Source organism: Anarrhichthys ocellatus, unplaced genomic scaffold (assembly GCF_004355925.1).
Source record: "Anarrhichthys ocellatus isolate YVR2014 unplaced genomic scaffold, GSC_Weel_1.0 scaffold53, whole genome shotgun sequence".
Lineage (NCBI taxonomy): Eukaryota > Metazoa > Chordata > Actinopteri > Perciformes > Anarhichadidae > Anarrhichthys > Anarrhichthys ocellatus.
Window position 1 is genome coordinate 108,306 of NW_022280083.1, and position 12,787 is coordinate 121,092.

General features: G+C 44.0%; 1 protein-coding gene across 2 annotated transcripts in view; it reads right to left on the reverse strand.

The window, feature by feature from the left end:
• Positions 1-6: 6 nt before the first annotated feature.
• The window catches only part of LOC116396110 (metal transporter CNNM4), a 32,646-nt gene continuing 19,865 nt past the window's right edge, over positions 7-12,787 (reverse strand). Inside the window, exons 5-8 of one of the 2 annotated variants that reach the window (XM_031870521.1) lie at positions 5,917-6,013; positions 3,994-4,056; positions 840-1,018; positions 7-573 (exon numbers count right to left, since the gene is read on the reverse strand). In XM_031870521.1, the coding sequence (XP_031726381.1) occupies positions 316-573; positions 840-1,018; positions 3,994-4,056; positions 5,917-6,013 (597 nt within the window). In that variant the 3' untranslated portion in view covers positions 7-315. The remainder of the gene's footprint in view (positions 574-839; positions 1,019-3,993; positions 4,057-5,916; positions 6,014-12,787) is intronic. The other variant, XM_031870522.1, reaches the window with a different exon arrangement.

Sequence of the window (12,787 nt, forward strand, 5' to 3'; positions counted from 1 at the left end):
CACACACACACACACACACACACACACACACACACACACACACACACTTCTGCCGATGGACTACCATAGATGAGTGTTGGGTTTTTGTGGCGAGTATTTACGATGGAAACGTTCCCACAATAAAATGTGTGTTTAATCCTTTGCATATTTACACAATATGCATGCACATGGCTTGTCTCTTTACGTCAGTGTGTCTGCATTCCTACTCACACACACACATAAACACCGCTCCCCTCCTCAGCATACATTCGAGCGTAGTAGTGCATGCGTGCAAACGGTGGAGTATGGTGGTGGTGGTGGTGGTGGTGGTGGCGGTCAGATGCTGTTTTCCAGCTGGCTGTGGTGGTTGGCTGTGTGCGGTAAGTTCTGCTCGTTGAGGAGGAGGAGCGTCGTCTCGTCCGGCCCGTTCTCCGTCGGGGTGGAGTCGGCTCCCAGGTCCGTGATGGTGGTGTTGGCGGTGGCGGGCGGAGTGGTTTGATCCAGGCAGAGCACGTTGTGGCCGCTCTCTGGGGACTGGGGCGTGCTGTCCAGACGGGACGCCATCAGGCCGTTCTGGTACTGGGACCGCGTGATCTGAAGGAAACATTAAAAAATACTATACTATAAACTTGTTGTGCCAGTACGCACTGATTTGATGATTTATAACTTGTTACCAGCATTTAAAAGACTAAGAAGGTAAACCACATGTTGAGATGAACACTATACATGCTGGTAGAGGAAGTGTTCCTGGTAAAGTACCGACTTTACCATGACAGTTGCAGGAGGAAAGCAACGCCGAGACAAGACGGTGAGAGAACAGAACAACTTTCTATTCTAGAAGATTCAAACTTCTAACCAACCTTGGCGAACTGCAGGTCAGTGAGCGCTCGGACGTAGAAGTCGGGCGTGTACTGCTGCGCCGGGATGCTGCTGTTGAGCTGGCTGTTGCTGCCGCTGACGGAGAGCGAGTCTGTCCGGTCGGCGCCACTCAGAGACGCTGTGCGGTTCAACTCGCCGTGGTGGGACGGCGTACGAAACTCTGTGCGCACACACACACACACACACACACACCCGCAGAAAAATAAAAGGTTATCAACAGCTTCAGAGGACAGAATTGTGGGATAGAGGATCTATGAGGTCGTCCCGCATAAATACATAAAGAATATGGTCGATCACTACAGAAAGCTGCGGCGTGAGCTTTATTCTACCGCTTCAAAGCCATTCGTGATGTTAAAGGCTCTATGAAGCAGATCAATGGAGGACCTCCAGAGAACAGGATGCAGTGGAAGTTCAAATGCAGGTTAATATGAATGATGTGAATGACTAATCAGTGACACACGAGGTTGAATGAAAACAAAATAACATCTGAGGGAGTGAATTCTGTGAGAGCAAAAGAGGCGGAACGGGCTTAAAACAACAAACTCATGACAGGCTGTGCTGTACGTACCTTTGTGTATGTTTCACTATCAGCAAACTGGTGCCTCATTCACACTAAAGCCATGTGACGCACACAAAACTTTCCAACAAGCAGTGACTTGAGGACGTCTTTACAGGAAGCAAACGTTATCTACTCACATTTATGTTTCCGCTGAGTGTCGGGCAGCGCAAACATGTGAGCCTGAAGACTTTAAATGTGTAGTTTCATAAGCATCGGGTCGAGCCTGTACTCTTTATAACCATTATAATACTAATACTATTTACAGAGACCAAACAAATCCCCACTCATGTAAATGAATGAAAAGGTAACACTTATATCTGCTTACAGCTAATATAGTTATAAACCGTTAAATGTTCATGTCGGCAGTTTAACTGTTTATTAATGTATTTATAAAGAAATATAACTCTATAAAGTGGAGGCTGGCCTTGTGCTTATTTGTCTGTGCTTGTGTGCTCTTGTATGTTTTCTTTAATAACTTCAACATGTGTGATGGCTCATGTTAATTAATGTGCATCGTCCCTTCTTATATGAAATAAACACAAAACAAGTCTTAATGGGAGACGTTACCGTTAAAGAGTTCACTTTAACGTGTCATTGTATCTCCTTACAGCTACATTATCGTGTGTTATAAACCATATAAGTAAGTGTACAGAGATGAGAGTAAACCTGAATCTGACAGCTAGTACAATGAACTGTTGTTATTGTTTTTATTTTATATATATATATATATATATATATATATACACACAGTATAAAAGACTTTTGTCCTGTTGGTCAAACCCAGTAGTAAACAAGGCGCTGCGGAGCGACTTTCTTTTTCATTATCAATTAATCCTCCAATTATTTCCGTTTGGTTTGTAAAATGTCAAACATATGCTGCTGACAATAACTCAAAGAAATGCCCAACGTGGTGACATATTCAAATCCCTCATGGTGTCAGACCAACAGTCCAAAACGCAGAGAGACTCAACTTTCAACGATATAAAACAAGCAGAATATGCTCTCGTTTAAGAAGCCAGCAGCAGCACACTTCAGCATCAACATGCCTCGAACTAATAACCACTCATCCAAACAGCTGCTGGTTCATTCAATGGACGAGCAACTGAAAACGTAACAATAAGAGCCAAATATGAAAATTAATTCTAATTGTTTGTGGATACGTTTAAAGAGAAAATACTGAACTTAATTACAGTTTAAATGTCAGTCAAATCGGAACAGGTGTCTCCACTTCCAGAAGTCGTTCACTGCACCACTCTTAGTCATAGTTATTAAAGTTATTAACGGTTAACACCTAATTACTGAAAAGACTTCCTTTAGTTAGCTGGTTATTTTCCACCTCTGCTCCGACGCACTGAAACCACGGTGACTAACCTTCATCGTGTGTCATCCACACAGTTTAGCTTTTTATTTTGACATGCTTGACACACACACACACACACACACACACACACACGCATGCTCGTTACCCGCTGCTGTGTGTTATTACCGGTGGATGCGAGTCTTCCAGCAGGGGGCCTCAGTGAGTCATAGGAAACGGTTTTACCTGGACACGTCAACTGGGTTAGCTTTCAATGAATTACGCTAGCTCGTTAACCGTGGATGTCTACGGCTAATGTTCTAGTTAGTGGTTAGATTTCACTTCTACGACTTCGTCACGACTATTTATTATATGTCAGTCTTGAGATCACAGTCGGCAACTTTTCCTTCATTCAGATCTACAACTTAAAAACCTGACGTAACACTCAAAGTAGCTTTCACAGCTACGATTAGCCCTCACGTGACGGGGCCTCAGAGTTGTGATCATTTTCTGTCCCCGAACTGTGCCGACGATTTGTCAGATGAGCTCTTTGATCGACTTTGTCACTGAAACTCTTGTGTCACCTTTAGAACCTTTGCAGCTCAAATTTGTACACGAGTGTGATATTTTACAGATCAAAAATAAACTTTGTGAGTTCTCTCTGCTGCTGGACAAAGTTAACTAATAAAATTAAATAGATTTTTCCAAAGGTAGAAACCAAAACTCATCCCTCTACTTTCTGCTTGAGTCCGAGCAGACAAACCTCTTCCTGACAAGCGGAAACATGAACGCTGACCTACACCTGTTTGCTAAAAATAAATGGACTCCTCACTGCTCACCTGCTCTGTATAATGCATGCAAATAAAACTTGGTTGAACAAAGAGCTTATTTGACTAAAAGCGTCTGTCGTCTTGGACCTCTTTGCTGTGTGTGAAGGGTGAACGCACAGTGAATCACAGTGGGCAGAAGACTGCTGTTACACGGCATCTACCTTTGAACATGCTGCATCTACAGCCGGTGACGTCATAGCAGGTCTTTTATCACTGATCGGGGAGAATGAAGAAGAACAAAACGTAACTGATTCAACCCATAAAGAGCAGCGCATGAGCGATCCTCCGCCCTCTGTGATCCGGCCTTTATTCACCCCGTTGACCCATTTCTAAGACAACACAAATTTCGAAGCCACGCCTGGTGAATCAAGAGCCAGGCATGCCCACCCACTCTACCCCCCCACCGCCCGTCCTTGGTGTTAAAAGGACCCAGACATGCCGGAGTTTACCTGGCAACCGAGAAAACAGAGAAAACCTCTTAAAGGGGAGGTGGCGAGGACGAGGTGCAGCCACTGAGAGGAGAGAAGGAAGGAGGGAGGGAGGGAGGGGGTGATCGATGGCACAGAGGGAGGAGGGAGGGGGGATGAAGGGGGGAGACTGAGTGAGACAGTGGGAGACAGAGGGACAGATCTGCTTCACGTGCAGAAAACATGCATGGAGAAAATCTCCAACAGGAAGATCACAGATTACACCGGTCACTGGCCATCGGACGGTTTGATCGATCAGGAGTTTGATGAAATGGGTGAATGAGGCGGACGCTGGTGAGAAGGAAGGAAGGAAGGGAGGGAGGAAGGAAGGAAGGAAGGAAGGAAGGAAGGAAGGAAGGAAGGTTGGAAAATAATAAAATGACGCTTCACAGATCTCTCTCTTCACCTGAAGCACCTGAAAGAGCGAGCTGTCGAGGGTTGAGATGAAAATGAGAATAGAAAGAAAGGAAAGACACGAGATGGACAAAATATTTCATACGCTGGTGTGTCTGTCGGGGCGTCATGAGGACACAATACTCAGGATATAATCAACTGTTCAAAGAGAAGCAGACAGACAAGCTGACAAACACAAACCGGAGGAAAAACAGATTAGACTGACTTCTTGTATTTTAAGAAAGTGTGTGAAAGAGACAGAAAGAGATGAGAGGAGGGAATGAGTTCAGACGTCATCAAATATAATAAATAAATAAGAAAAATCCATTTCAAGCACTTGAATGCTCATGAATGAGCATTCAGTGAACTCTTCTTCTCTTCCTAAATTAAAGTAGAAAAGCTCTGGTTTTGACATCATACAGTAAGAGTCTCTCCTGATGCGACTTTTTAAATTCTATGAATATTGAGTTAGTTGAGTGAAGTGTGCGTCTGTGTCTGTAGTTAAATCTGATGTAATCACAGATAAACCCTTATGCGTGTTTTAAGCTTCGTGGATCAGATGCTCCATGTTTAGGTGAAAGCTGATCACATGGTGTCAAAGAAAGATGTCCGAAATAAAGATAAAGTTAAAAAACAACTACGGCTCTTTTGTTAAATCAGCCTCTGAGGCCGACTGCTGATCAATGAGCACCGTCTGTCAAATAAATCAATAAAATAAAATGAATGAACAAAATGAACTAGTTAGACTCGTCTGTGAGGAGCACTGGAGTCTCCACACAAACTGTTTCGTGTGATGTGAGGTGACGGCGAGGTCGCTCGACTGAGGTTAATGTTTGATCTGCGGCTGCTCCGTCTGCATGACACATTGACGAGTGACAGCAGCAACGCTTTAATAAACTGTCCTGCAGACAGATGATATCTTTTGGAGCTGTATATTGTTTTTCTTTCTAGTTTTTAATAGATGAAACTCAACCGCACTTACTAAATATCCTAAGATGCTATGTGGTGAGAAAGCAAGAAGGACGCGATGCTGCAGCCGCTGGTGGAAGGAATAATGTAATCAACTGTGGACGGGGTGAAATAACATTAATATCCACATTTCATAACAGTAGATGAAGAACATAATGTTTTGCAGGGATATACTATAATATGTTCTTTTATTATCCATTATTCATTCCCCAGAATAAACAAGATTACAAATATTCCTAAAATAAGAAATAAATCTGGTTCCTACAAATGTTTAAGTCTTTGTAATTTAACGAAGTGAACATTCAGGACAGCAGCATTGTACTCTAACATTAATCCACTAGGTGGCAGTAGAGGTATTTAAACCACAGACATTACACTGAAAATACTCATTTAACCTTTGTAGGTTAATTAATAGTGCAAATCCACAGAGAAGAGAAGAGAGGAGGGATGAGGAGAGGAGAGGAGAGGAAGGGAGAAAAGAAAAGAGGAGAAGAGAAGAGAGACGAGGAGAGATAGGAGAGGAGAGGAGGGTTTAGGACTCACCCAGTGTGGGAACGCTGATGGCCATGACACCATAGAAGGAGAACGGTCCGGTCTCAAACTTCATGTTCTCGTTGCCGGCCTCGACCTCCACTCGTCCCTGAGAACAAACACAACGACGGACACCAAAATGAAAATGTCAGCGTTTCTTCTGAACCTCTCTCTGAATACAAAAGGCCACTGAAACTTCATGTGACACCAAAAAATTCCATTATTTGATCAGCTCCTTAAGGGTCCAGAAAGTGTTACGTAATCACAACATATCCTCACACCAATCACAACAGAAGCAGAGCTGCAACAAATGATTTTCATCAATCAGAATATATGAAAAACGCCTGATGTTCTTTCTTAGACTCCAAGGAGACATGTTCAAATGTCTTATTTCTTCAGACCAACAGCTCAAAACCCCAAAATATTCTGTTCCTGAGCATCAAATCCCGACATTTGAGACTTGATATTGCCTTGTGACCCTGATGATTTTCAGCTGGTATGACACGACACAGTTTGGCCTCTAGAGGGCGGTACACTCACAGGTCAAAACAGGGAGGCTTACAGTATTTATTAGTGATTGTGTGCTGGAGAGGCTCGCCGTCGTTTGTGGGAGGAAGCATGTTGACTTTGGCCTCGATGAGACAGTATCAGATACTCGGGAGTCCCACATTTAAAAAAAGAAGAGATGTGACGGAGGGATGACGTGATGCAGATGAGGAGAGGAGGCGGAGCTACCAGAGGTTCTTTGTCAAATCAAAGAGCAGAGGGATGGAGAAGTTAGAGAGTCAGAGAGGGAGGTGAGAGGACAGGAAGGGGGTGAAGGAGGCCTCTGTGTTAGTACAGCGAGTCGGCCTGAATCGGCCTGCTGGAATGTGTGAACTGCAGCAACAACACGGCACAGTTAATCCACGCGGTCGTCCCTCCTTCCCTCCGTCTCTCCATCCCCCCCCTACACTAACACACAGGGACTGGGCTGATGACAGCAGAACAGGTGGTGAAATAAAAGAGAGACCGGAAGAGAAAAGGACAAACAAGACGGTGCACGGAGCTCCCTGTTTTAGGAAAGTCAGCTGAAGATCTTTTTACAAAGCTTGATCCTTGTACTTTTAAATTCAGGATTTTAAGGTTTCTAAATATATGCAAATATGTCAGGATGGACTGCAGGGACGTGACGTTAAAATAATGCAGAATGTGTCCAGTGCAGCCATAAAATCACAATTTAGGTCAATTTTTCATTCATATATCGTCAAAGAAAACAACAACAAGCAGACACAGAACACATGCGTGATGATGTCTACATTTAAAGGGTTTCCAGTGAAGTTAAAAGGTAGAAATGAAGAATTTATGAGGCACACAAGGTTGTATTTGTTCACACGAGGCACCTTTAAGTTCTGTGTACGTTTCTGTTTAAGACCTCGTGGAATGAACCGGTAGGGCCGAGAGATTTCCAAACATAAACGATCTGATACAAGCATCCCCTCGTGCTATTTTAGGGTGCGTGCCAGTTTAGAAACCAGGCTTGGATATTACAGGGGAGGCGGGGGAGAGAAGGGGGGAGGCGGGGGGGTGTATCTGTCACTGAAGTTACAAAGTAGGCTGCTCCCATCACAGACGCTGTGCTGAATTAAGCTCACAACATCTCCAGCGAGCGCTTCACAGCCGACGCCGACAGCGATCAGAACGTCACTCCGATCTACAGCCGCGCCGACGACTGCAGGTTTAAAAAGCACAAGTCGACCGTTTCACCGCTTCATCCTGCTCAACGTGACAAATAATCAAATTCATGGTGAAGCTGGAACCAATAAATGTTTGATGTCGCTGCCGAATAAATGACTGATAATCATGTAGCACTGCCCCTAAAATGAGACGCGCGTGAGAGGCTTCAGATGTTTTGGAGGTTGGTGTGTGTGTGTGTGTGTGTGTGTGTGTGTGTGTGTGTGTGTGTGTGTGGTGTCCAGTCATGCGTGTCCAGGTTAAAAAAAATGTGCATTGTCAAACCTTCAGGGCTTGTTCTTAGTCTACACACTCTGGCTCTTTATCCACAATCCTACCGTCAACGTGTGCAGAGATACTCATTTCCTATCTCTATTTGTAAAAAGGTAAACTCCCTGAGCATGAATGTCTTTGCTGCAACGCAGCGGTCCAAATTCATCCAGTTACACACATTAACACCTGCTCACAGCAGCCACAGGCCGCTGAGTAACCACAGGTCAAATGCCTTGCTCAAGGACAACCTGCAGCTGAAACAGGAGAAGGCATTCACAGCAAACCTCTTCTGGCTTTTCTGCTTTAATGGAAAGGCAGACGGGAACTAAATAAAGTAATGAATTAAATCAACAAGCAGCAGTGTCTGCAGGAATGTCTGCGACTACTCCAAGTGTGTACGGTTCATAGAGTGACTTCTTCTCTCAACACTTAATGCAAAAGTTACACCTCCTCGTCGCCAGCTTTCTGCAGATTTGGAAAGATGCTAATCACCTCTCAACATATGGTCGACCCTGTGTGTGTGTATGAGAGCGTCGGCTGTGGGTCAAATATTTAACCTGCAACGCGTGCACACAATCAAAAAAAGCTACACTCGTGCACGCCTCACGAGCAGCCAGAAGGTCGACGACTGCTGGTGTTGAATTTACAAGGGAGGCACGGGGGAGGGAGGAGAGAGAGAGAGAATAGAAACAGGGGGGAGGCGGAGGACAGCAGTTAGAGGTGTAGAACCCGTTTTCCCAGACAAACTGACAGAGCAGCTAGCCAGCACTTGGAAAAATATACTGCACCAACCAAAAAAAACAAGGGCCAGAGAAGCAACCCTGGTCACAGGCTTTTAGCATCTTTGTGTCAGAATTTGAATTCACGGCCTTTTGAAGTCTCAGTCGACAACATCGAACAATTAAAACCTACTTCTTGAATTAAAGCTGCAGCCTCGAGGAGGTAACGAGCTGCAGAAGCACTTCATTTGTGTTCATTATGAACAGATTCTTGATTTTGATTCCTTAAAAGTCAGCGATGGGGTCCAACACGAATCAGAGTTGAGCAATATTATAAAAAAAACACGACAGTTGTGAGACTCATTTTGCTCCCACACACGGTCATGACGAGGCAGATGTTAATAAAGGATGTTTGTTTTCTCCTTAACATTACCTTTGATTGTTGCTTATTCAGTAATGAATATTTTGTTGTAAATACTGGATTTTAAATCAAGTTTTTCAGCTTGAAACCTCCAGTAGGACGGTCACGTCAACAAACGTAATTTTCTTCAAATCCATAGAACTTTATTCCAAATTCTAGTAAAGATCACTAAATATGTCAGTGTGACTTTTGGCTGACATGTTTATAGAATGAAGCACAAGGTATCTCGAATATTTTACATTTGATGAAGTGGAGCAGGACAAGAAGACACAGAAAGGACTTTAGTGTCATACAATGATCTTCACGCCTTTCACCGAATACTACAGACAACAGATTGACACGAGGAAGCAACCTTTATTGACCTAAACCCAAGAATCAAATTCAGCTTAAAGTTCAACAGGAGTGTGAGACTCTGGTTGTGTGTTTTTGCTGAAACATGTGCATGTGAGACCTGGTGGGTCTTGGCCAAAGTTCAAGTAGCGTTATGACTCGTAAAACAACGTGAGCGTGATCTGAAGTCTCAAACAGTCAAACCGACACACATCAGGGTGCTGAGGTCTCTCATGTCAAACACTCTTATCCAACGTCATACTCGACGGAGGAGTTTTTCTATTTCACCGATGTCATGAAGTCATGTTGAGGCCTGATGGGAACCAGTGAACGTATTACAGGAGGGTTCTAAGTGTTGAAATGAGGCCTGGATGTCAGAAAAGTGAAATGTCGGAGGAGGAATGACGGTTGAAAATACTGAAATAGGACCTACACTACGTAAAAGTCAAGTTTATAACAAATGTAGTCTTATTTTCTACAGTATTTGCCATTGTCAGGATAACATTATGCCCCATGAACAGTGGGAAATATCTGTATGTATTAAAACAGGATCTTGAAAGTACAGTAAGTCACAGTTTTGAAGTCGGGCGTTGAAGACAGTTAATAAGAGTGAAGTTTGTAAAAATATTGAAAGGCACACGACATGTTTCTACACAAGGAAGCACTGACCAGGAAAGAAACTGGGCTTCTAACAGACACCGAGTATTGGAACCGGGCCGCCCTGTGTGTTAAAAGTGACTGAAAAATACAGTTCAGAGGCAGAACTAGGAGATATGAAGCCATACTGCGCGTGTGCGTGTGCGACAGGTTCCTGCAGAGGTCTGAGGAGATATTAACAGGTCTGTTAATAACTTATAACAAACCAGTAGGTGGCCCGCCTGAAACCACACACACCTCTAGACAGTGTGGTTGTGTGTGTGAGAGCCAGAGGCCTCAGTGTTTAGTGGTTGGTGACCATGTGTTGGTCACAAAATGTACCGCTAACTTCAGTTAATGGTTGGTGTCAAACTGAACAATTTGTACAACGAGGTCATGTATGCTGAGTCACACACACACGCACACTTATTTCTTAAGTTAGATGTAACAGTGTGAGTCAGTGTCAACGTACAGTAATCTAAAGCACCACAATTGTTGATATTGTGAGGTTTTACACAGACACACACACACACACACACTCCTTTTAGGTCCAGGAATATTTCTTATTCTCAAAAGGACTGACATTTTTCCAGCTCTTGTCCACAACAGGAAGAGTTGCTCACAAATATGTTGTGACATAATTATCCTGGAATGCAACAACAGAGTTTCAAACATCGACCACAAGCCGAACATTAATAATCAGTGATCACGTTGATAATCGATCAACTGTTTACCTCCAGCTTCTTTCTCAGTTTCATCTTGTCGTAACTGTAGAAACTTTTGGGGGTTTTCTTTTATCTGGCGGGGGAGAGCAGAGCTCAGCGCCTGGCAGCAGCGTCTCCTCCTCCAGGAGCAGAGCTTTGCCTGCTGGAAGCCGACACCGACACCAGGCCGTATTACTGGGCCCGCTGGAGGGAAGGGAGGCACGGGAGAACCAGAACCAGGACCGAGAGGAGCAGACTGTCAGACCCTGCTGCAGTGAAATGAGAAGTTTTCTATAGGGACTCTGGTGCTCGGAAGCACTACCGCTTTTGTCCACAGGGACCGCCAAAATCAACACAAAATGAAATGGTGAATGACTGTCAACCAGGAAACTTACAGAAACATACAAATAAAAGAAAATTGCCACAAAACAGTGGAATTGTGAAAGCTTATAAGACCCCTGCATAGAAACAAATCAAAGTAGCTGGATGGTCTGAATGACGGCCATTTAATACGTGTTGCCATTGTGACCGTAGCAGCGGGCTAACTTCTGTATTAACTTAACCGACTTACAGCAAGTCCTGGTTTCACTGAGGTTTTGCAGTCACGACTAAAACGAGCAGTGGAGTAGAGAGAGTAGAGAGCCAGAGTAAATGAGTAAACTTTAACAACGTAATGCTTCATGCTCACACTGTTGTCACAAAACTATCGTCAGATGACAACTCTGTTCGGCTCATCCTCTGTAACCAGTGTAGCATTACAGCATGGTGGAATTAGCAAGCTAGCTGGCTAAAAAAAAAAAGCCTCACTCCCCGAGGCTCTGGAGGACAAACTAACGTCACGGATGTGGGTTGTCACCATAAGAACGAACCAGAATCAGCATTTTCTTTTGTAATGAACACAGAAAACATTTTAATGCCCGTTCTCCTGCTGTAAGCTGAAAGCAGAACAGCGATCAAACTGTGGCCGAGGAGATGGACTTCGTCCTGCGAGAGTAACAGAGCATCTTTATAGACGCATGAATCACGCTGGTCGTAAACAAACTGCTGAAAGGGAAGATTACTACCAGGACACGCAAACACACACACACACACACACACACACGCACTATAAAAGGAGTGGAACAAGGACATTGAATTATCTGTATCTGAGGGTTTTAGTTCTCATGACATCAGACGTACACAATGCAAACAAACACGTACACAGTGAGGAGTTACTGCTACAGTCATTCACCTCAGCAACAGCAAACCGTTTGTGTGTCGTGGCAAATGAAAAGAAAATCACTTTACTAATAAATAAACTGTTAAAAAAATGTAATTTAAACACTCTCTGCATCTCCACTGCTCCACCTTGGTCTGTTTCACCCCTTCCTCTGTTTCCAAAAAAGGCACTCCTGGAATGTGGGGGTATAATTGTGTTTACAGGACAAATATGAGCAGCACACACAAACCAATTCTACACACTGGCTGGTCCAAGACTCTTCAGAGAAACTCAAAATGAATAATTTAATGAGAAGTCTGCCGTCTATCTGTAATTACTGGAATAAAATATGCATCAGCATGGAATCTAATGAAAATAGTTCTTCTATCCTAAGGGAGCATCTATCCAGAAATCAGGGTTAGGCCTCTTTAAAATGGAGAGTGGTTCTACCTGGAAGCACCTGGATATTGTGACTTAAACTTCACCTTGTTTTACCTGAATTAGACATAATCTGAGACACTTGACAGAAAGCAAAACACTGTGAACAAAGAAAGGATATCGGTCCACCTACTACTTTTAGAAGTCAACTAAAACCCAGAGGATTAATCTGCAGAGTCACACTGACTATCAAGAACTATTCACAACTACAGGCTCAGACAGAATCTCTCCCTCGCTGGCATGCTCACACTAAATGCCACCCTCTCCAAAAAAAGGTCTCAGCGGATTATTCCACATGTGGGGTCTCACCACAACACCCCCGACAAACATCCGGCCTCCCACCTCGAAAGTCTCACAGAGAATGAGCAACGACGGGGGGGGGGGGGGGGGGGGGGGACATATGCACGGATCGGCTGGGGGCTTTTTTTGGAGAGGGTGGCATTTAGTGTGA